Source organism: Pipistrellus hanaki, assembly GCF_964339955.1.
Source record: "Pipistrellus hanaki genome assembly, chromosome: 8".
In the NCBI taxonomy this organism is placed as follows: Eukaryota; Metazoa; Chordata; class Mammalia; order Chiroptera; family Vespertilionidae; genus Pipistrellus; species Pipistrellus hanaki.
This window is the reverse complement of record NC_140510.1, coordinates 9,906,203-9,931,047: the sequence shown is the minus strand read 5'-3', so window position 1 is coordinate 9,931,047 and position 24,845 is coordinate 9,906,203. Positions and strand designations below refer to the sequence as shown.

At 37.0% G+C, this 24,845-nt stretch overlaps 1 protein-coding gene across 5 annotated transcripts in view; it reads left to right on the top strand.

Annotated features, from left to right (window-relative positions):
- The window catches only part of PTPN4 (protein tyrosine phosphatase non-receptor type 4), a 175,468-nt gene that overhangs the window by 27,251 nt on the left and 123,372 nt on the right, over positions 1 to 24,845 (top strand). For 4 of the 5 annotated variants that reach the window (XM_084892217.1, XM_084892214.1, XM_084892218.1 and 1 more), the window contains 3 exons: positions 6,030 to 6,137; positions 24,013 to 24,055; positions 24,132 to 24,231. In XM_084892217.1, coding sequence (XP_084748343.1) covers positions 6,030 to 6,137; positions 24,013 to 24,055; positions 24,132 to 24,231 — 251 coding nt within the window. The remainder of the gene's footprint in view (positions 1 to 6,029; positions 6,138 to 24,012; positions 24,056 to 24,131; positions 24,232 to 24,845) is intronic. The other variant, XM_084892216.1, reaches the window with a different exon arrangement.

The window sequence follows — 24,845 nt, the reverse complement described above, 5'->3', positions numbered from 1 at the left end:
GGGGGAAGAAATGAGGAACCTTTGTAATAACATGAACAATAAAGATTGATTTAAAAAAAAAAAAGTTTTAGTTCTGTATCTCTCCTGGTTGAGCTCTTGCCCTACTTATTGTCTCACCTTTGTGTGATAAACCTAAACTGCTTATTCTTTCACAAGCCTTTCCATGACAGTTTATACCCAAGTTCTTACATTTTTTGTTTCTTCCTTTTTCCTGCTGATTTCTTTTTCAGTTTATGCAATGAAAAGAATGCTTATTACATTTTATCCAGTATCTCTTGGGATTTTATTGCAGTTTTTAGATGATCTAGTCTGCTATATTATTGGATTGGTATTTCTTTTTTTAATTCTTTATTGTTTAAAGTATTACAGTATTACATAAGTCTCTCTCCCATCCCCTCCCCCCCCCCCCCCCCACACACACACACACCTCTCCCCGGCTGCCCTCACACACAGAACATGCCCTCACCACCCCTCCCCCCAGTCTGTGTCCATTGGTTATGCTCATATGCTATTGGTTGATCTCTTATCCTCCACACCCGCCTTCCCTCATAGATTGGAAAGTCTGTTGATGCTTCTATGTCTCTGGTTCTATTTTTGTTCATCAGTTTATGTTGTTCATTATATTCCACAAATGAGTGAGACCATGTGATATTTATCTTTCTCTGACTGGCTTATAATGTTCTCCAGTTCCATCCCATTGCAAATGATAAGAATTCTTCTCTCTCTCTCTCTCTCTCTCTCTCTCTCTCTCTCTCTCTCTCTTTTATTTATTTTTTTTACAGCAGCATAATATTCCATCGTGTAGATGTGCCACAGTTTTCTAAATTACTCATCTGCTGATGGGCACTTTGGCTATTTCCAAATCTTAGCTATTGTAAATTGTGCTGGTATGAACATAAGCGTTCATATATCCTTTCTGATTGGTGTTTTTGTTTTCTTGGGCTATATTCCTAGAAGTGGGATTACTGGGTCAAATGGATGGAAGTTCCATTTTTAATTTCTTGAGGAAACACCATGCTGTTTTCTATAGTGGCTGCACCAGTCTGCATTCCCACCAGCACTGAAGAAGGGTTCGTTTTTCTCTGCATCTTCTCCAGCACTTGTAGTTTGTTGATGGTAGCCATTCTGACAGGTGTGAGATGGTACCTCATTGTCGTTTTTATTTGCATCTCTCAGATGATTAGTGACTGAACATGTTTTCATATGTCTCTTGGCCTTCTGTATGTCCTCTTTTGAAAAAGTGTCTATTTTGGTCCGTTGCCCATTTTTCTTTGATTGGATTGTTTATCTTCCTTTTGTTAAGTTGTATGAGTTCCCTATAAATTTTGGAAATTAAATCCTTATCGGAGATAACATTGGCAAATATGTTCTCCCATTCAGTGGGGCTTTCTTGTTGTTTTGTTTAGGGTTTCTTTTGCTGTGCAGAAGCTTTTTATTTTGATGAAGTTTCATTTGTTTATTTTCTCCTTAGTTTCCATTGCCCTAGGAGCTTTATGAGTAAAGATATTGCTACGACTAATGTCTATGTTGCTGCCCATGGCTGCTTCTAAGATTTTTATGGTTTCTCATCTTAATGTTTAAGTCCTTTATCCATTTTGAGTTTACTTTTGTGTATGGTACAAGTTTGTGGTCTAATTTCATTTTTTTGCATATATCTGTCCAATTTCCCAACACCATTTATTGAAGACACTGTCTTGCCTCCATTGTATGCTCTTGCTTCCTTTGTCAAATATTAATTGAGCATAATGTCTTGGGTCAACTTTTGGATTCTCTGTTCTGTTTCATTGATCTATTGGGTCGGCAACTAAGTAATTGCGGATTTTTTAAAGAAAATCAAAGACAATTTTTTCATGGAACTAAATAACTTTATTCTGTAATGTATTGCCCATTTTGATCAATGACCTTTTGCCATCTTTCAGGCAGCATCATAATCCCACGTTCAAAAAACTTCTGGTTTTTATTAGCAAAAAACTGAATCAGGTACGATTTGACATCATCATCATTATTGAAATTTTTACCATTCAAGGAGTTTTGTAAAGATCGAAACAAAAAGTAATCAGATGGTGCAAGGTCAGGACTATATGGTGGATGTGGCAAAACATCCCAACCAAGCTCCATTAATTTTTGCCGAGTGACCAAAGATGTGTGTGGCCTTGCATTGTCATGATGGAATACAACACCTTTTCGATTTGTCAATTCGGGCCGCTTTTCTTCAACTGCATTGTTTAATTTCGTTAGTTGTTCAATGTAGACATCAGAATTGATCGTTCGGTTGGGTGGTAAGAGTTCAAAGTAGACAATTCCTTTGTAATCCCACCAAACTGATAACAAAACCTTCTTTTGATGAATATCAGCTTTTGATGTTGTTTGAGTTGGTTCACCTGGCCTGCTCCACGATCTTTTCCGCTTGATATTGTTGTAAACAACCCATTTTTCATCGCCAGTTATCAGTCGTTTTAAAAATGGATCATTTTCATTACATTTCTTTAGCAAATAGCAGCTGCTAATGCGTTGCGTTAACTGTGATTCTTTAATTTCGTGAGGAACCCATGTATCGAGTTTTAAAACATAGCCAAGTTGTTTTAAGTGATTTTCAATGCATGTATGTGATACATGAAGCTTCTCTGCAATCTCACGTGTTGTACTGTGACAGTCTGAATTGATTATTGCTTTGATTAGGGCGTCGTCAACTTCAACTGGACGACCAGAGCGTTTTTCATCTTTGAGTGAAAAATCACCAGAACGAAATTTGGCAAACCAATTTTGACACTGCCGTTCTTTTAAGGCTTCGTCACCATAAAGAGCACATAACTTTTTATGAGCTTGCGATGCGTTTTCCCTTTGCGGAAATAAAAAAGCAAAATATGACGAAAATGTTCCTTTTGATTTTCCATTTTTCAACGAACGCCAAACGAAAACTACAAAACAGATCAAAAAACTTTTTTTACTGATTAACAGCTGAATAGCCAACTATCAAATAACAAAATGTGTTTTACATTTGTACTACGTCTGCAAACCTAAAAATTCAACTGAAGCATATATGTGTGAAACCCGCAATTACTTAGCTGCCGACCCAATACTAGTATATGTCTGTTTTTGTTCCAGTACTAGGCAGTTTTGAGAACACTGGTTTTGTAGTATAGCTTGATATCTGGTACTGTGATCCCTCCAACTTTATTCTTCTTTCTCAAGATTGCTGTAGCTATTCGGGGTCTATTTTTATTCCAGATGAATTTTTGGAGAGTATTTCCTGGGTCTGTGAAATATGCCATTGGTATTTTAATGGAGGTTGCATTGAATCTATAAATTGCTTTGGGTAGTATAGACATTTTAATGGTGTTGATTCTATCAATCCACGAACACAGTATATTCTTCCATTTGTTTATGTCTTCCTCTGTCTCTTTTTTCAGCATCCTGTAATTTTCTGAGTACAGGTTCTTTACATCTTTGGTTAAATTTATTTCTAGATTTCTTAATTTTTTTGTTGCAATGGTAAGTGGGGTTGTTTTTTTAGTTTCTCTTTCTGTGAGTTCATTATTTGTGTATAAAAAAGCCATAGATTTCTTGGTGTTAAATTTGTATCCTGGTACATTGTCAAACTCATTTATTAAGTTTAGTCTTTTGATGGAGTCTTTAGGGTTTTCTTTGTACAATATCATGCCATCTGCGAATAATGACAGCTTTACTTCTTTTCCAATTTGGATGCCTTTTATTTCTTCTTCTTGTCTGATCACTATGGCTAGCACTTCTAGTACTATGTTGAACAGGAGTGGTGAAAGTGGGCATCCCTGTCTTGTTTCTCTTCTTAGGGGAAATGGTTTTAGTTTTTGCCCATTTGAGTATGATGTTGGCTATAGGTTTGTCATACAAGGCATTTATTATGTTGAGGTATGATCCCTCTATCCTACTTTGTTGAAAGTTTTTTTTTTTTTTTTATCAGGAAAGGGTGTTGGATTTTGTCAAATGCCTCTTCTGCATCAATTGATATGATAATGTGATTTTTGTTTCTCAATTTGTTTATGTGATGTATCACGTGTATTGATTTGTGGATATTGTACTAGCCTTGCATCCCTGGAATAAATCTTACTTAGTCATGGTATTATCTTTCTAATGTAATGCTGGATTTGATTTGCTAGGATTTTGTTGAGGATTTTAGCATCTATGTTCATCAGGGATATTGGCCTGTAACTCAGAAATCTGTAGTGTCTTTAGCTGGTTTTGGGATTAGAATAAAGCTGGTTTCATAGAAAGGGCTTGGAAGTGTGCCTTCCTTTTGAATTTTTAAAAAAGAATTAGTTTTATATAAGAATTAGTTTTATAAAAGAATTATACTAGTCTGAAAAGTATAAGTTTTAGTTCTTTGAAGGTTTGATAAAACTCCCCTGTGAAGCCATCTGGACCCAGACTTTTGTTTGCTGGGAGATTTTTGATGACTGCTTCAATTTCCTCCTTAGTTATAGGTCTGTTAAGATTTTTTTGATTCTTCCTGATTGAGTTTTGGAAGGTCATATTTTTTTTAGGAATATGTCCATTTTCTCTAGGTTGTTTAGTTTGTTGGAATAGAGTTTGTATTATATTTGGCCTGCCAACAAGCATAGGAATCTCAGTTTGCCTGTGTGTTGTTGCTCCTTAAAGTTCTAGTGATAAGCCTAAATAGGTTTTGTTAGAGATAGTTTCTGTATCTTTAGAGAAACTATTTTCAGTAAGTTAGCTTTTTTGCACATGTACTATCATTTGTGCTTTAGAGATTCCTTCCCTAACTGGTCTTCTTTTGAAGTAAGAAAAACTAAAGGGCCAGTAATGCCTACAAAGACTAAAAACCATATAAACTTTAAAATTTATTCTGTAGGCCATTTTATCATCCACTTATTCAACAAACCAAATATCATTTATTTACTTATTTATTTTTTAAATATATCTTTACTGATTTCAGAGAGAGAGGGAGAGGGAGGTAGAAACATCAATGATAAGAAAGAATCATTGATCGACTGCCTCCTGCATGCCCCATACTGGACATTGAGCCCACAACCAAGGAATATACCAGGCTGGGAATCAAACCTTGAACCATGCTGGCCAGGCTTGGTTTATTTATTTTAGACACACAAATTTTAAATTGTATTTAGTCAAACATGTCACTTTCCAGTCAGTTTTAATGTATGAAAAAAAACAATAATGCACATGACTAATCTGGCAACAGTATAAAATTACAAAAATATCATAGTATCCTAAAAGCAGAATGCGTTTTTAACTAAAAGTTTTCCTTATATCTTCATAGAGGCAAGGTGCAAGAAATTCATGCATGGGTTGGAGGGGAGAGGGTGTCCTTCAGCCCAGCCTACACCCTTTTCAATATGGGACCCCTTGAGGGATGTGTGACTGCCCGTTTAAGCCCAATCCAGTGGACCTAAATAATCCCAACTGCCTACCTGCCTGCCTGCCTGCCTAATTGCCCCTAACTGCTTCTGCCTGCCAACCTGATCATGCCCAACTGCTCCCCTGCTAGCCCAATTGTCCCTAATTGCCCTCCTCTGCCAATCTGGTCACCCCTAACTACCCTCCCCTGCAGGCCTGGTTGCCCCCAATTGCCCTCCCTTGCAGGCCTGCCCCCCCCCCACCACCACCACCACCACCAAACTGCCTTCCCCTGCAGGCCTGGACCCTCCCAATTCCCCTCCTCTCCCCACCCCCCCGCCGCTACCCCCCCCCCCCCCATGGCCTGATCACCCACAACTGCCCTCCCTTGCTGGCCATCTTATATCCACATGGGGGCGGCCATCTTATGTGTGGGACTGATGGTTAATTTGCATATTACCTCTTTATTATATAGGATTTATTCATATGGTCTTTGAATTAATTTGCCTAAAGTTAGAGTTTTTTTTAAGTACTGTGTAACCTGTTAAGTCTATTCTCAATAGTCATTGGATGGGAACAACTGGCAATTTAATATAAGAGGAGAAAAGTCCAACAGGTTAAAAATCTGAATGTGTATATAGCCTATCAGTATTGATTTCCTTTTATTTTTCTTCTAGAAACATGATCAGGGGCAAGTTCTGTTGGATATAGTTTTCAAACATCTTGATTTGACTGAGCGTGACTATTTTGGTTTACAGTTGGCTGATGATTCCACAGATAACCCAGTAAGTTTAAGCTGTTGTCTCTCATTTCAATTTTTCTCTGTCATAATAAATTTTTTTCTGATTTATAATGTTCACTGTTTGAGTGAGTTCTAAAAAAATTTAGTTTGACTGTGGTGATGTAATAGAAGGAGACTCGACTTGGCTGGTCAACACAATGCAATATACAGATGATGTATTACAGAATTGTACACTTGAAACCTGTATAATTTTATTAGCAATGTCAGCACAATATATTTAATAAAAATTTTTTAACTCAAAAGCAAAAAGACAAAAAATACTAATTTGAATAATCAGAGGTACTTCTTTGCCTTTGTTCCTCATTTTCTTGATGACTTAATCTGTAGTTATTTCTGTAAAGTTTTTAAAAATTATAGGCAGTCTGTATATCTAGTGCCAATTTCCTTATTTGTCTCAGACAACTAAGAAGTAAATATAATTCATGCTTCTTGACTTAAAAAGAGAAAATTGACCTCAATTTAATATTAATATTAAAACATTAAAGTAAAATATCTTAAAATATTAATGTATCTTTTAAATTAGCCTGCATTAAGATGAAATTAGTTTTTGTGGCATTTGTAGTGAGCTGTTTGTATAAATTTTCCAAGTAGGAAGACTCATGGAGGCCCTCACAAGTGAGGTAGAGATTAAATGTCACAGCTCTATAATTCTTGGGCAGTATTGTTTATTAGATTGTTATTAATTCCTCAGTAATTGCAATAATGATTCTTTGTATGGGAAAGATCATATCATAGAAATAGAAAATAATGTGTTAAATAACAGAAATTATGAATTTTTTGTAAATGTATAGTATTGTTCAGTGAGGTTTCTTGCAAAAGAATATGATATCCTTTTGACTTGTACAAAAGAGTGACTATTTTGAAGGACAACTTTTGTATAGTTTTAAAAAACAGGGAAGCTGAAAAATGGTTCTCTAAATCACTGCTTTAGAAATCAGTTTTATAAGGCCATATTAAAGGAATGGCTGTAGACAAAATAAATAACTTCCTGCCTTCACCCTTGCCCTGGCCTTCATCCCCAAAGCCACTATCTTACCTCTCTGAATAAATGGTTAGTAGGAAGTAAATATGAAATGTTAAATATTCCTTATTTTTGGCATAATTTACTGATTTTTAAATTGAAACTGTGAGGACGAGATATAGATAAAACAAAGCAAGTGGCCCATTAGAAAATTTGTGTACAAGAAGATATTTCTATTCTAAAACAATTACTGCAGGGTGAATGTGGGAAAGCAGAAGTATTTTGAGTTGGGATGATCTGTTTGCTCTCACCTACTTTTTCTTACTTAGTCATACTTTTCTATCTTGAACATTCCTTCCCAAATAAGATTTATTTCTAGGCCCAACGACCTAATTGCTAATGATCCAAGATAATTCTTCCCCCCAAATTATAGAATTTAAATACCCAAACCTTGAGAGATTATCTTGTCTAGCACCCTTATTTTTCATGGGAAATTATCCCAATCCAAGGAGATTAAAGTCCAAGCTACTGGATGGCATTAATGAAATTAGACGTGGGTCTCCTAACTTTCCACGCAAGTTTTTTCACAGCACTACAACTTCAGTATTTAAATATTCAGAAGAATTTTTAAAATGCCAAAATGTGTTCAAGAAGAACCTTTAGAGCACAAATGTTGTAAAATAGTGTTTCCTCTCTGGTTGTCAATATGAAATATATCAAGACTTTGAAGATGTGTAATGGACTGAGGGAAAGTTCTCGAAGTCATTCTTACAAAGAGAAAGGAGTAAGAGACTAAATTTTATGAAATATCTATTGTGGACTGGTTAATAAACCAAATTATCACAATAATCGTATGAAAATACCATTAAAATTCTTTTGGTTTGTTATTTTGTTAATCCTCACCTCACCTTTGAGGATACTTTTCCATTGATTTTTTAGAGAGAGTGGAAGGGATAGGGACAGACACAGAGAGAGAAACATGGTTGTCTCCCTCATGTGCCTCACCTGACCAGGGCTGGGGATCGAGTCTGCAACTGAGGTATGTACATTAATTGAACCAGATACTCTTCAGTTCTCAGGCCGTCGTCACTCTAGCCACTGAGCCAAACTGGTTAGGGCTAAAATTCTTCTAGATGGATGGAAAACTAAGGCTCACAAAACTTTTTTAATGACAGAAAATTAAATAGGTGAGGAAGGACTTGAACTCATCTCCCTGACTCAAAATCCTGTTTGCTCCCAACTGCAAAATGTTGCTTCCCAGGAATGATGATGTAGATGTACAGGACTTAGAAATAAACATGTTGAGGAGAGGAGGTAATCAGGAATAAAATTATCAGCAGTGATCAGAAAGAATTTGATACTTAAGACTAGAAGAAGAAAAATAGGTTATTAAGATCTAGTTTTAGTTTTAGGGCGTGGTTTCACTCGAAAGTTGATGATTGATTGGGTAGAGATGAAGAAAGGTGAGTAAATGCTGGAGATGTTTAACAGATAAAGTCAACAGAACTTGGTTGGATCTGATTAAGGGAGAGTAGGTTCGTGAGGGGAAAAAAAAGATCAGCATTAATATCTCAGATTCGATTTTTGGCAACTAGATAGAAGAACCATAAAAATAGTATTATTGGAATGTAGAAATGATTTATCATTTGTTTTATATATTGATTTTGTATTACACAACCTTCATAAACAGTTTAATGCTAGTCATTTTTTTTGTAAATTCCATAGGATTTTCTACATATATTATCATGTAAACATAAAGAAATTTAAATTTATTTAATTTCAATAAACTTTGTATTCCTGAGGTAAATTCAGGATAGAAATTTAATTATAATATTAAACTTATATCTTAAGACCTTGCTAAATTCTCTTATTACTTCTAGTATTTCTTTTACTGATTCCTTAGGATTATCTATGTAAATTTTGTCATATGAAAGAAGTGATAGTTTCACTTTTTCCTTTGCGGTCTATATATTTTTTCATTCCTTATTACATGGCTAAGACTGTCATGACAATGGGGAATAAAAGTGATGGGAGAAGATTACCTAACCTTCTTCCCTGTCTTAGGAGGAAATTATTCAGTGTTTTATTTTAATTATTTTTTAATATACATTTTTATTGATTTCAGAGAGGAAAGGAGAGGAGGAGAAAAAGATAGAAACATTAGTGATGAGAAAGAATCATTGATTGGCTGCCTCCTATATGCCCCTACTGGGGATCAAGCCCGAAACCCAGGCATGTGCCCATGACCAGAAATGAACTAGCGACCCTTCAGTGCATAGGACAATGCTTTATCCACTGAGCCAAACCAGCTAGGCTTCTGTTTCTTTAAGTCTGCTGTTAACTATAGTTTGTTTTTTGTTTTTTTTAATATATTTTATTGATTTTTTTAACAGAGAGGAAGGGAGAAGGATAGAGAGTAAGAAACATCGATGAGAGAGAAACATTGATCAGCTGCCTCCTGCACACCCCCTACTGGGGATGAGCCCACAACCAAGGTACATGCCCTTGACCGAAATCGAACTGGGACCCTTCAGTCTGCAGGCCGACGCTCTATCCACTGAGCCAAACCAGTTCTGGCTAACTATAGTTTTTTAAAAATCAATATAATTAAGGCATAATTTACATAGAATAAAATTCAATACTTATTCATAATGAAAACTCTCAACAAACTTGGAAAAGAAAGAGACATCCTCACTCTGATAAATGACATGACTCTACACTTTCTGATGCCTCAGGAAAATGTCAAGTAAAAGCACGACGAGATATTAGCATGCATCCATCCACTAGAGTAGTTCAAATTAATCTTATGATAGCAGGTGTTGGCAAGGATTGCTGGTAGAATTTTAAGAGGGCACAACCACTTTGGAAAGTAGTTTGGTAGTCTCCTATAAAATTAAACATAGCCCTGGCCATGTGACTCAGTGGTTAGAGCATCAGCCCATGCACTGCAGGGTCGTGGGTTTGATTCCCTGTTAAGGGCATGTACCTGGCTTGTGGGTTCACTCCCCTCTCCTGATTGGGACTTGTGCAGGAGGCAAACAGTTCAGTTGGTTTGTGTTTCTCACACGGATGTCTCTCTCTCTCTCTCTCTCTTTCTCTCCCCCCACCCCCTCCCCTTCTACTCTGTCTGGATAACAATGGGGGAAAATATCCTCAGATAAAGATTAACAACAGCAACAAAATAATTAAATATAGATTTACTATATACCACCCAGCAAACCCAGTAGTTATTCAAGAGAAATGAAAACAGATTATAAGAAATACTTTTTTTAAAAAAATACTGTTTTTTAAAATTTATTTTTAGAGATAGAGTAAGGGGTTGGGGGAGGAAGGGAGGGAGGGAGGGAGAAAGAGAAAGAGAGAGAGACAGAGAGAGAGAGAGAGAGAGAGAGAGAGAGAGAGAGAGAGCAGTATCCATTGGTTACCTCCAGCATGCCCCCTACCAGGAATTGAGCCCAAACCCAAGCATGTGCCCAGACTGGGAATAGAACCAGCAATCCTTTAGTGCTCGGGGATGATGCCTAAACAACTAAGCCACATCAGCCAGGGCATAAGAAATCTTATACACAAATGATCATAGCAGTATAATTTCTAGTAGGCCAAACCTTAGTTAACCTTAACTTCTATCAATAAACAAATGACTGAGGCCTAGAACCAAGATGGCAGCATAGGTAAGCGCCTGGACTAGCTACTTCCCACAACCACATCAAAATTACAACTAAAATACAGAACACCCATCATCCAGAACCGCCTGAAAGCTGGCTGAATGGAAGTCCTACAACTAGAGAAGAGGAAAGCACATTGAGACTGATAGGAGGGGCGGAGAGGCGGACCGGGCTAGACTGCCAACCACGTGTGCTGCTTTTTTAATCAGGAAGAAGATAGTCTCTGCGGAAGCAAACTGAGGAGCAAGAGTCCCAGATCCACACCAGCCTCCCCAGCCCAGAGTTCCAGAGCTGGGAAGAGTAATCCCCATAACTTCGGGCTGTAAAAACCACCAGGGATTGGGGTTCAGCAACAGGCTGCTAGGAACCCAGCTCTTTCTCTTAAAGGCCTGTTGCATGAAATGAATTACAAAGGACTGCTTCCTCTGTGCTCCAGCACTAAGGCAAGGCTCTGGGGACCCAGACACATACAACAAGGAACTGGATTGTCTGGCATCGGGACAGGAACTGGGGGAGAGGGGCCTTTCTCCCAGATGGAGGTGCACTCCCGGTTGCTACTTTAGTGCTTTGGATAAAATCATGAAAGAACTATTTATTTGATATCTATATTTTTTAATGTTGTAGTATATTAGGAAGTTTACATATAGAGTTTTTGAAGTTTTGAATATAATCCATTATTTAAATGTTTAATTTCCTTATTTTTGACTCAGTAATATTTATTTTATTATTGACCCAGAATAATATCTTTATCATAAAGTCCTTTTTATTTCTTTTTAAACATTGCTTTCCCTAAAGATGAATTATTCAAACAAGTATAAAGTATTCTTTATAATTCTACTATGCCAAACGTTTTTATTTTGAAATATTTCAAACATAAAGAGCAATCATAGAAAATTAAAAAAAAACAAACAAAAAAAACAAACAAAAAAAAAACAGCTCAAGAAATAGAACATTGTATGCTAGATGGCAAACTCAAAAGGTCCTGGCCCTCATTCCCACACAGAAACATTAAAAAGCAACTACATACTGAACAGAATAACCATCTAGGAGCTCTGCAAACCAGTCAGAGATTTTCAACAACTAAGCAGTTCCTTTTGTGATGTTTGATGGCACCTGCCCTACCCTTCCCCAGTGTGAACATAATGGTCAGGGGGAAGCCACCTAATTTTTTATTCCCTCCCTTGGGACAGTAGCAGGGTGAAACTTGTTTGCAACATTCTGGTGTATCTGTTGGCTGTCCCAGGGATTGCTTTGTTCTTACTTGACTTAGAGATTAGACAGGGAACAGCAGCATGGTTTGAATCTCAGACTGGAAGCCACAAAAAGCAGTAGCAGGAGCTACAATACAGGAAAACTGCAGGGGCACTGCAGAGACATGGACCAGAGTCTACAGTCATCTACCAGAATATCTAAGAAGTAGCTGAAGTGAGACCCTGGGAACTTAGGCCTTTCAAAGCAGATGGGAAAATGGGGGTTAAAAAACACACGCATGTAAGTCCAGATAGAACAAATTCCAGAAAGGACCTTAAGCCTTTATGCTGTGCTGATCTTCAGGCTCAGGGGCTCACCAATTAGTGAACGTGTTCCATACCAATCTGCAAAGAATTTGAGAGGTGGCTGTTTAGTCAATGTCCAGTTTTCAAGAAAAGGTCACTAGAAGTACAAAGGAACTGAGAAATATTTCCAATTCAAAGGAACAAATTACATCTCCAGAAATGTGTATCAGACTTAAAACCTGTTAACCGGGGAGTTCCCTTTTTAATTACACAACGTATAACGGGCGCATACTCTTTCACTAGGACGTATCAGTACGTCACGCCTGGTGGACATAATTTCATATTATTTTTTTTTATTTATACTTAATTAAAATAAATAAAATATATATTTTTTCATTTATTTATATATAAAGTACAAAGGGAAATACAAAATTACAAACAAATAGAAAAGAATACCAACAAAAAAATGGAAACATCGAATTAAAAAATTATAAATTTTACAAATAATTATAAAGATTACAAATAATATATACTGTCCATTTCAGGGCACAACATATATTTCAAGGACGTATTCATATGTCCTCCTCATTCCAGATATTGTTTACGTTTGATGTATTTATAAGTCCCACTCGGTTAGCAGGTTAACAGACAGATTTTAAAACAACTGTCTTAAATATATTCAAAGAGCTTAAGGAAATCATGGACAAAGAAATAAAGGAAATCATGAAAATCATTTACAGATAAAATGAAAGTATTAAGAAAGAATAATTTTTAAAAAAAATTCTGGGGCAAAAAAGGCAATAACTAAATTGAAAAATACCCCAGAGGAGTTCAGCAATAAACTTGAACAAAATAAAGAAAAAAATCAGCAGACTTTTAGAAACGTGATTTGAAATTATTGAGCAAAAAGAGGAAGCAATGAAAAAAAGTAAACCCCGGGTCTAAGGGACTTATGTGGCAGCATAGGAAGCCATATAAAAATCATATGCATTAGGGAAGTCACAGAAAGAGGACAGAGAGGGAAGAGAGATTATTTGAAGAAATAATGGGCAAAATTTTTCTCAAATTTGAGGAAAGTCATTGGAAACCCGCCAATATGTATAAAGGATAAACCCAAAGAGAGGCACATAATTAAACTGTTTGAAATGAAAGGTAGAATCATGAAAGCAGTAAAACAAAAGCAAATCATCATAATGAAGGGATACCTCGAAAGATGATCGACAGATTTTTCAACAGAAACCTCACAGGGAAATAAGTAGTTAGATGCTATGTTTAAAATGCTGAAAGAAAAAAGCAAAAACCTGCCATCCAAGAATTCTACACAGTGACACTGTTTTTAAACATAGGCATGTAAGTCTTAAAACATGTCATTAGGCAATTTCCTCATTGTATGAACATCATAGAATCTGCCTACTACACACCTAGGCTGTATAGTATAGCCTGTTACTCCTAGGCAACAAGCCTGTATAGCAGGCTGCTATACAAAAATGTAATAAAAAGATGCTCTAAACACAAGATATATGAAGCAACTGCTGGCACACTGTTTTACAGCAAATTTTAAAATAATTATAAATAGAAAGAGCACACTCTAAAATTAAAAAAAAAGTATAGGATAATAAATACATAGTCATTATCAAGTGTTATGTACTGTACATAATTTACGTGCTATTAGAGGTAGGGTCCCTAGCGGCTGCTGGCTGCCAGCCGGGTACTTCCTCCCCTTCCCCCTGCTGCCTGCTGCTGCTGACTGGGGCCTTCCTCCCTTCCCTAAGCTGCCTGCTGCCTCCGGCTGGCCCCTCCCCTTGATCAAACTCCTGGATAAACCCCAGTCGAGGGGGCAATTTGCATACTATGCTTTTATCACATAGGATACTTTCATGAGTGGCAGAGTAGTAGGTTTGTATACACCAGTATCCCCACAAACACAAGTAATGTATTGCACTATGACATGACAGTAATGTCACTAGGTGATAAAATGTTTTTGGCTCAATTATACTTTTTAGGTGATAAAATGTTTTCGGCTCCATTATACTTTTTTGCAGTATATTATTGACCAGAATATCATTATACAGTGCATGACTGTATATAACAAAACTATCTTTCAAAAATGAAGGTGAGCCCTGGCCGATTTGTCTCACTGGTAAGAGCTTTGGGCCTGCGCAACATAGGATCATGGGTTCAATTCCTAGTCAAGATCACATACCTCCATTTCAGGTTTGATCCACTGCTCAGTTGAAGTGTCTCTCACATTTATATTTCTCTATCTTTCTCCCTCTCCCTTTCTCCTTCTCTTCCCCCTTCCTTTCACTCTCTAAAACTCAATGGGGGGAAATTAGAACAAAAATGAGGGTTAAGTTAAGGCATTTTCAGACATAAAACCTGAGGGGATTCGTTACTATTACACCTGCTCTACAATAAATGCTAAAGGGAGTCCTTCAAGTAGAAAGGAAAAAGACACTAGATAGCATCTCAAAGCCATATACAAATGATATGTGAACAATTACAAAAACTGGTATTGTAACTTCGATTTGTAAATTCCCTTATATTTCCCATAAGATTTAAAAGGCAAATACATAAAGAATAATGATAAATTATTATAATTTGTATTCAGTAGTGTACTATCTATACTAATAAAGGGGTAATATGCTAATTAGACCAGGAGACCTTCTGGGAGACCTTTAGATGTCCTTCTGGACAAAGTCATGGTGGAGGAGCCAACCCAGAGGCAGTCAGGGGTGATCAGGTGAGGAAGGGAAGGCAGTTGCAGGTGATCAGGCCGGTGGGGCAGGGGGACGGTTGGGGGCAAGCAGTCTGGCGGGGGGGGGGGGGGGGGTCAGTTGGGGTGAGCAGGCCAGCAGGGGGGCAGTTGGAGTGAGCATGCTGGCGGAGGGGCAAGAAAACTGGTGGGGGTTGGCAGTTAGGGGCGAGCAGATTGGCAGGCAGAGTGGTTAAGGGGCGATTAAGCAGGCAGGCAAAGATCAGGCCTAAACCAGCAGTCGGACATCACCGGATGGGTCCCAGATTGGAGAGGGTGCACCCCCTCACACACCTTGCAGGAATTTCGTGCACTGGGCAACTACAATAGTAATATATATAAAAGGCTAAGTGACCAACTGCCCAGCTGATATATATAACATGCACTTGCAATTTAAAAATAAATGTTGACTCACTCATGTGTGATACATATAAAACTCTTGGAATGGATATTATTGAAATCCTCTGTGAAATGACTTGTAACATCTATTATTGAAGCTACCTTTGGAAATAGTATTGATGTGGGGGAAGAAAGGAGTTATATGTACTAATATATGTAATATTTTAAACAATGGAAAATGGGGAAAAAATTAGGTGATCAAAAAATGGTATATCTATAGATAATATTAAAAATATATCTAAATGCACGATTTTTTTGTCCTAAAAATGAGCACGTTCATAAATTAAAGAAAGAAATGTTGGATATACTTGATGGAGATTTTCACAACTATTGGAGTGATGATTCTATCAATTCAACAGCTGATGCCGAAAAAGAAAATTTTCTAATCGAATTTCTTAATAGTATTACTCCTTCAAGGAATGCCGTGTCATAAATTAAAATTGAAAGTAGGTGCAATCATCATGCTACTGAGAAATCTTAATAGTAAATGGGGTCTTTGTAATGGTACTAGATTTATTATCAAAAGATTGCGACATAATCAAAGCTGAACTATTAACTGTCTGCGGAAGGAGAGGTTGTTCTGATTTCAAGAAGTGATTTGTCCCTGTCTGACACTGGCCTCCCATTTAAATTAATTTCAGGAAGGCTTAACAACAGGACTGTACACACAGCCCACAAAGGGCTGCACCAAGACTGTCCACCTCAGGTAACTGGGAAGGCTGTGCTATTGGGCTCTGCCAGGATACTTAGCACACAAAACTATTCCATCAAATCAGGGAAGCAGCTAAAATGCAGAGAAGAGGCAGGACACAAAGGAAGGAAATGGAGGAAAGTAAAAGAATGAACATTGAGTTCAAAACCACAATTACAAGGTTTTTCAAGAATTTCTTAGAAAAGGCCGATAAAATAAATGAGACCTTTGAGGACATGAAAAGGGATCAATTAGAAATAAATAATACATTGTCTAAAATAAAAAATATTATACAGAGTCCTAAAAACAGACTGGAAGATTGCAAGAATCAAGTAAAGATTTGGAACACAAAGAGCCAGAGGACACTCCTCTGCAGAAACAAGAAGACAAAAGAATCCAGAAAGTTGAAGATAGTGTAAGAAACCTCTGGGACAACTTCAAGTGAACCAACATCATAATTATGGGGGTCCCAGAGGAAGAGAGAGAGCAAGATACCGAAAACATACTGGAAGAAATAGTGACAGAAAACTTCCCCCACCTGGTGAAAGAAATAGACTTACAAGTCTAGGAAACGCACAGAACCCCAAAGAAAAGGAATCCAAAAAGGACCACACCAAGACACATCATAATTAAAATGTTAAGAGCAAAAGACAGAGAATATTAAAAGCAGCAAGAGCAAAGCAGGTAGTTACCTATAAAGGAGCACCCATACGATTGTTAGCAGATTTCTCAACAGAAACCATGCAGGCCAGACGGGAATGGCAAGAAATATTCAAGGGGATGAATAGCAAGAACCTACAGCCAAAATTACTCTACCCAACAAAGCTTTCATTCAGAATCGAAGGTCAGATAAAGAGCTTCACAAATAAAAAAAAAGCTAAAGGAGTTTATCACTGCCAAACCAGAATTATATGAATTGCTGCAGGGGGTTCTTTAGGAAGAGGAAGAAGATAAAGATAAAAATTATAAACAACAAATACGTAACTATCAACAAGTGAAACTAAAAACGAAGGGAATTAAAAAATCTGATGAACAATATTAACTGTTGAAAATAATAGAATCAGAGGTATGGAAGGGGAGTGGACTGAAGATTCTCGGGGGGGGGGGGGGGAAGGGAAGTGGGGGGTGTGGGAAGAGACTGAACAAAAACCACCTATGGATGAGAACAATGAGGGGTGGGGAAAGGGCAGAGGGTGGGGTGGGAACCTGATGGAAGGAAAGCAATGGAGGGGAAAATAAAAAAGAGGAACATTTGTAATCTGAACAATAAAGATTTATTTAAAAAAATAAAAAAATAAATTAATTTGAAGACAGTTTCCCGTGATGCCAGCATTTGTGATAACTATTAATAAATCACAAGGACAAACTCTAGACAAAGGAGGAATATTTCTACCTGAATTTGTTTTTGGACATGGTCAGTTATATGTTGCTTTGTCTCGAGTTAGAATAAGTTCAATCAATTTATCAGTTATTGTTTTTATCAGTGTTGTTTTTATATTATATTTTTGTTGTTATATCATGTTATTGTTTATTTACCAATCAATTTATATATTATTTTTATATACATTTTACTAATTTTCCTTCATCTCTGACACTTCTATTATAGAGAAAAGGTGAATAGCAGTATTAAGATATTTCTTCTAATTAATTTCCTTTCAATGTGCACAAATCCATGCACCAGGCCACTAGAATGTAATATAATTTGATGTAGAGTTCTAAAAGAGTACAGGATTTTTTTTTAGTTTTTTTGTTGTTGTTGTTGTTTGTTTTGTTTTGTTTTTAATCCTTACCCAAGGGCATGCTTAGAGAGAGAAACATTGATATAAGAGAGAAATTTATCCGAGTTGTTACAAATATTATTCAGCCATAAAAATTGATTGGTTGTCTTACTTTCTATACCCTCCCAGACCAGGGATCAAACTATTTGGCTGAATAATATTGGTATATATTAAAAATAAAATATTCACTAAAGTAAATCCTTACTAGAATAAATCCTCACTAAAGAAAAGAGGCTCACTAAAGTAAAGCCTTAGTAAAGCCCTGCACTACAGCTTCTCCTTTGTAGTCATGGCCGAATAATATTTGTAACAACTTGGATAAGTTGGCCAGTCCTCACAAGCAATCAGTCTGAGGGTCAGTCCTTCCCATTGCCAAGCCAACAGCAATTAAGGCTGAACTACAATAGGAAAGTACACACAAAGGACATACTGGAGCATCCAACTCAGATAACTATGGATACTACACCACTGGGCCTAAAAGGATACCTACTACACCAGGACCAGGCAATGTAGCAGTTCTATCTAATACACACAAACAAACAGGGAGGCAGCCAAAATGAGGAGACAGAGAAACATGTCCCAGTATGAAAACAGAACAAAACTTAAGAAAAAGAATTAAAAATAGAGATAAGTAATGCAGAATTCAAAACACTTTATAAGGATGAAGATGTCAATAAATTTAGGGAAAAGTAATGAACTCAGAGAAAACTTCAACAAGAAATAGGAAACGTAAATATGGAGATAGAAAACATAAAAAAAGGATTAGCCAGAAATGAAGATCCTACATTAGAAGAAATCAATAGGAGATGAATCAGAGGTTCAAATCAGAGATTTGAAGGATAAGGAAGCAGAAAACACCCAATCAGAACAGCAAAAAGAAAAAAGAATTAAAAAAAAAAAATGAGGATAATTTAATGGGTCTCTAGCACAACATCAAACATACCAACATTTGCATAATAGGGGTATGAGGAGAAGAGGGAAAACAAAGAATTGAAAACCTGCTTGAAGAAATGATGGAAAACTGCTCTACCCTGGAGAAAGAAATAGACATCTGAGCCCAGGGAGCACAGAGACCTAAATAAGAAAAATCCAAAGAGGCCCACACAAGACATATCATAATTAAAATGCCAAGGCTTAAAGACAGAGAACATCTTAAAAAACAAGAGAACAGCAGCTAGGGAGTTCCCATAAGACTGTCAGCTGATTCCTCAACAGAAATTTTTCAGGCTAGAAGGGATATTAGCATGAAATATTCAAAGTGATGCAAAGGAAGGACCAACAAGGAAGGCTATCACTTAGAATTGAAGGCAAGATAGAGCTTTTCAGACAAGAAAAAGTCAAAGGAGTTCATTATTACCAAACCAATGTTAAAGGGACTTTAAGAAGGAGAAAAAAGATAAAAAGTATGAATAACAAAGTGGCAATAAGTACATATCTGTTGGTAATTATCTATACTAATAAAATGGTAATATGCTAATTAGACCAGGAGACCTTTCAAACAAAGCCATGGTGGCAGGGCCAAGGCAGAGGTGGTTAGGGGTGATCAGGCCAGGAGGGAGGGCAGTAGGGGGTGATCAGGCCATCAGAGGGGCCGTTGGGCACAAGCAGTCTGGCATTGGGGAGCAAGAAGGTCAATGGGGGGGGGGGGACAGTTGGGAGTGAACAGGTCAGGAGGGGGCAGCAGTTGGGGGCAATCAAGCCAGCGGGGGGGGGGGGGCAGTTAGGGGCAATCGTGCTGGCGGGTAGGGGGCAGTTGGTGGTGATCAGGCTGGCAGGGGGCTCAGGTGGGGGTGAGCAGGCCGGCAAGGGGGGGGTCAGTTGGGGACAAGCAGGCTGGCAGGCAGAGTGGTTAGGGGTGATCAGGCAGGCAGGCAAGTGAGAGGTTAGGAACCAGTGGTCCAGGATTGTGAGAGGGATGTCTGACAGACATTCACTGAGGGGTCCCAGATTGGAGAGGGTACAGGTCAGGCTGAAGGACACCACTTTCCCCCATGCACAAATTTTGTGCACCAGGCTACTAGTATTAAATATAAATGTATTAAATGCTTCAGTCAAAGGATAGGATAGCTGAATGGCTAAGAAAATAAGATGTATACATATGCTATGTACAAGACCTATACAGAATTAAAGTAAAATATATTTAGGAAATGTTAAAAAGCTAAAGTAGCAATACTTCTATCAGACAAAATTTCCTTTAAAACAAAGTCTGTAATAAGAGACGAAGGAGAACCTAGAATTTCACTTCTGGGTATTTATCCAAAGAAACCCAACATGCTAATTTAAAAAGACATAATACATCCCTATGTTCATTACAGTATTCTTTACTATTGTCATGATGTGGAAGCAGCCCAAGTATCCATAAATTGACAAATGGGTAAAGAGGAAGTTTTACATATATACAATGGAATACTAGTATTACTCAGCCAAAGTATGAAATCTTGACATCTGCAGCAACATGATTACACATAGAGGATATTATGCTAAGTTAAATGAGTCAGACAGAGAACAACAGATGGCATGTGATTTCACTTATATGTGGAATCTAAAACATAAACCAACTAACAAAAACACTCATAAGTACACAGAATACTTTGGGGGTTGCTAGATGGGAAGGGGTTTGAGGGATGGGTGTAAAAGGGAAAGAGATTAAGATGTGGAAATTACCAGTTATAAAAACAGTAACTATCAATAGGATATAAGCTACAGAATAGCGAATCCTATACAATAAAAGCCTAATAGCTAAGTATCTGGTCAGTCAGTCAGTCGTTCAACCAATCAAATTGTAATATGCTAATGATATGCTAAGGCTGCTCACTATCACATGCACTGACCACCAGGGGGCAGATGCTCCTACCAGTAGGTTAGCTTGCTGCTGGGGATCCAGCCAATCAGGACTTAGCAAGATGGCCGGATACCACCTGGTGCCTTCCTGTGGTCCCTCCCCAGCTGGCCAACCTCACTTATCCCTCCCCAGCCCCAGTTGTGCACCAGTGAGATCACTGGGCCTGGCCTGCACCTTCTTGCAATCTGGGATCCCTTGAGGAATGTTGGAGAGCTGGTTACAGCCTGAGGGCAGAATGACAGTACTATCATGTGCACTGACCACCAGGGGTGCTCTGCTCTGCTCTGCCTGAAGCATATTTTTCTTGAAAATGTTTTCAAGAAAATAATTTATGACTTTTTTTCTCTAAAATAGTGAATTTTATATTGTGTGAAATATATCTAGGGCTGTAAAGAAGAATACTTGGTCTTTGTTTTATTTAATTTAAATAAATTTATTTAATTTAAATATTTTATTTAAATGCATAGTGATACACATTTTATAGTTTGATAAATATTGCAAAGTTATCCTACATTGAGGTGGTATAATCTATATTCTCAGAAGCTATGTATGTGTGCTGTTTTCCTCACATTCTTGCCATTGTGGTTTGTCATTAAAAGTTTTCATCTTTGTCAGTACTACTGCTGAGAAATGATAACCTAATGTAGATTATTATATTTCTCTAATTAGACCAAGATAGAGTATCTTTTCATATACTGAAAAGCCACTTTTCCCATAATCTTTCCATTCTTACCTATTGTCTGTTTGTTTTTTATTAGTGTTGGGGTTTTTTTTCTTATTGATTTGTAGAACAGTTTTATATCTTATCTTTTTTCTCACATTGTTTTTCTTTCGATATAATGGTGTGTTTTTACTATGAGCACCATCTTTACTGTCTAATAGTACTCATTATAGCATTGCTCCATCTTGTTTTAAGTCAAAATCCTAAGTCCTATCTCAGTGACATTGATGAGTTCTCTTCAGTTTTCTGGTGATTATCATTGTACTCCTTCTAAGCTGTGTCAGCTTAACACATCTATCTGTAAATGTGTTTGTATATCTGATATAAGAATATTTTGAGGGGAACACAATGGGGAAGAATTTAGATACAATCATTGATCCCAAATTTTGATTGTAGACTAGTATTAAAATGAAAATAATTTATGACTTTTTCCTCTAAAATGTGAAAAACAAAATCAGTACATTAATACATAGATGTGTGCCCTGGCCAGTGTGGCTTGGTTGGTTGATTGCATAGATGTGTGTAATCCCTGATCATTGTGCATGTGGTCTCTCTCCCTCCCTTCCTCTCTATAAAACTTACCGTATTTTCCGGCGTATAAGACGACCCCCTAATTTTACAGTTAAAACATAGGTTTAGGCCTATATTCGCTGTATAAGACTACCCCCCACTTCCGAGGCAACACCAGTTCTTTTTTTAATAGACTGCCTCTCTAACTCAGTTAATCCAAGCAGGCTTTTTATGCATGCAAATTATACATACTCTGTACCTGACGCTACACTGTGTTCTAGTAAAAAGCCTGCTCAGATTGGCCAGAGTCAGAGAGGCGGTCTATTAAAAAAAAGAACTGGTGTTGCCTCGGAAGTGGGAGTAGTCTTATACAGCGAATATAGGCCTAAACCTATGTTTTAACTGTAAAATTAGGGAGTCATCTTATATGCTGGAAAATACGGTATTAAAAATGTATTCTCTGTGAGGATTTTTCTTTTTTTTAAATTGTAATGAGAGAATGTAGTATTCCTTGCCTGTTTTTGGAAAATAACTAAGTAAATAGGAGCTTTGTGACATACTTTTGATAGGGTGGTCAGTGAAGACCTTTCTGAGGGGGTTGCATTAGGGCGGTGGAGAAACAGGTGTTGAAAGAAGTCAGCCATGGAGAAGCTGGAGAAGGACATTCTGTGCATTAAGGAAATGTGGAATGGCATCTTTGAGAAAGGAGGCATTTTAGCTGGAGCTTAGTAAATTGGGGTAGAAGAGGTAGAGACAGTGCTAAGGGCTTTGGACCTTGCATTGAGAAATGATCAAGACTATTTAGCAAAGGAGTAACATTATGCTTCAAAGACTACTTATACTTCTAGATGGAGGAGGAGGGTGGTAGGAAAAGAAACAGGGACAGTAATTAAGAGGCCGTGGCCAGAGCCATACCAGAAATTGGGATGGTGGTAAACTAGATGGAGAAGAATTCTTAAATTCTAGGTATGGTTTAAAAGTAGAGTCAGCCCAGCATGGCTCAGTGGTTGAGCATTGATCTATGAACCAGGAGGTCAGGGTTCAATTTCCTGTCAGAGTACCAGCCTAGGTTTCGGGCTCAATACCCTAGGAGGCATGTAGGAGGCAGCTGATTAATGATTCTCTCTCATCATTGATATTTCTATCTTTCATCATTGATATTTCTATCCCTCTCCTTTCTCTCTGAAATCAATAAAAAAATTTTTTTAAACCAATAATGGTAGAATCAGCTGGATTTGATCTGTTGGGTGTTAGAGATAATGGAAAGAAAAAAATACAGATTTTCACAGCCAGTTGTTACTAAAATTTAAGTACTCTTCATGGAATCAAGTATGGGATGTAAGGATTATAAATAATGAAACATAAACTTATATTTGTGTGTTGCTTTGAAAATACTACCACATTATAACCTCATTTTGGGTTTTTTAATTTTTTTTTTATTGAAACTTGTTGGCAGTTTAGATATTTTCTGAGTTCAGTTCATTTTTCTAAAATAGGTCTTAACTGGCATTCCAGAAGTATTGAGACTACTTAAAATTCTCACACACAAAAAGCAGTCCTTCCAAAAACTAAACATTATTCTTTTCAAAATTAGTGTTTCTTTTTTTGGGGGGGTGGGGCGGGGGGTCGGGGGGGATCGTGTAATTTATTTTTTAAGGAATGGGGTAAAAGTTACAAAGTTTTTCATAATTTTTTTAAATGTTCCAGACTATTACATAATATAGTTAAATGAACAGAATTCATATTAGTCGCAGTGATTATTAAACATTTTTACTTTTGGAATAAAAGTTATTGCACATGGTATAATTTGATGTAAAGTTAAAATAAAAATCTTAAAGCTACCAACTATATATATATTCAGTACTTTCTAGCATAATTTTGTTATATATGCTATGATAACCTGTAAATTAATGACTTTTCCCCTGTGAGGCCTTTTCAGAAATTCAGTTTTTAGCATTAATCTTTAAATAGAACAGATTTGCATGAATCATTGTATTAGTTCCTCAAGGAAAAATGAAATCAATCTTATTTATTTTTCAGAGGTGGCTGGATCCAAACAAACCAATAAGAAAGCAGCTAAAGAGTGAGCATACATGTTTACTTCATATTTTTAAGTGTACTTTATAAAGATGCAGGATTAAAATAATCTGATTAATTAGAACTGCTTTTATTAATTCTAGGAGGATCTCCTTACAATTTGAATTTCAGAGTCAAATTTTTTGTAAGTGACCCCAACAAGTTACAAGAAGAATATACAAGGTGAGTTTATGAAGCATATTTTTCTTGAAAATATTTTCAAAACTGTTATGAAATTTTGAAATTAATTAGGCAAAAACAGATTGCCATGCCATAATTCTGAGTTTGCTGGCAGCACACAGAATAGGTCATTGATGTTTTAAGAAAACAGTTTACTTCCTTGCTTGATGACAAGGAATGCTTTAGGAGACTGGAACCCCAGGACTACCCCATCCAGCCACAAGCAGCCTCCTGAGCTACATAATAATATGATTTTCCAGTGAAAACTGGTCAAGCAGTTCTGCTGTTACTAATTGAAATAATCAGATGTTGCTTCAATTTTAGTGGTGCTATATATTGAGAACTGTGCCTGCTTTTCCCCCCCTATAAAAATACTTAAACCTTGAAAAACATGGAGGTTAGGCACATCGACCACCTTTTCAGTAAAAATCTCCGTATAATTCAAGTTGTCCTCCATATTAGCTGATTCTCAACTGCAGATTGAAAACACAAGAATGGCCCATATGGGTATTTTGATAGTATATGAAGGTTAGGTAACTGTTTAAGGTATAAATAGTGGGGAATAATCACAGTGTGGTAACTGTCATTAAAATAACCTGAAGAACCCTGGTCAGTGT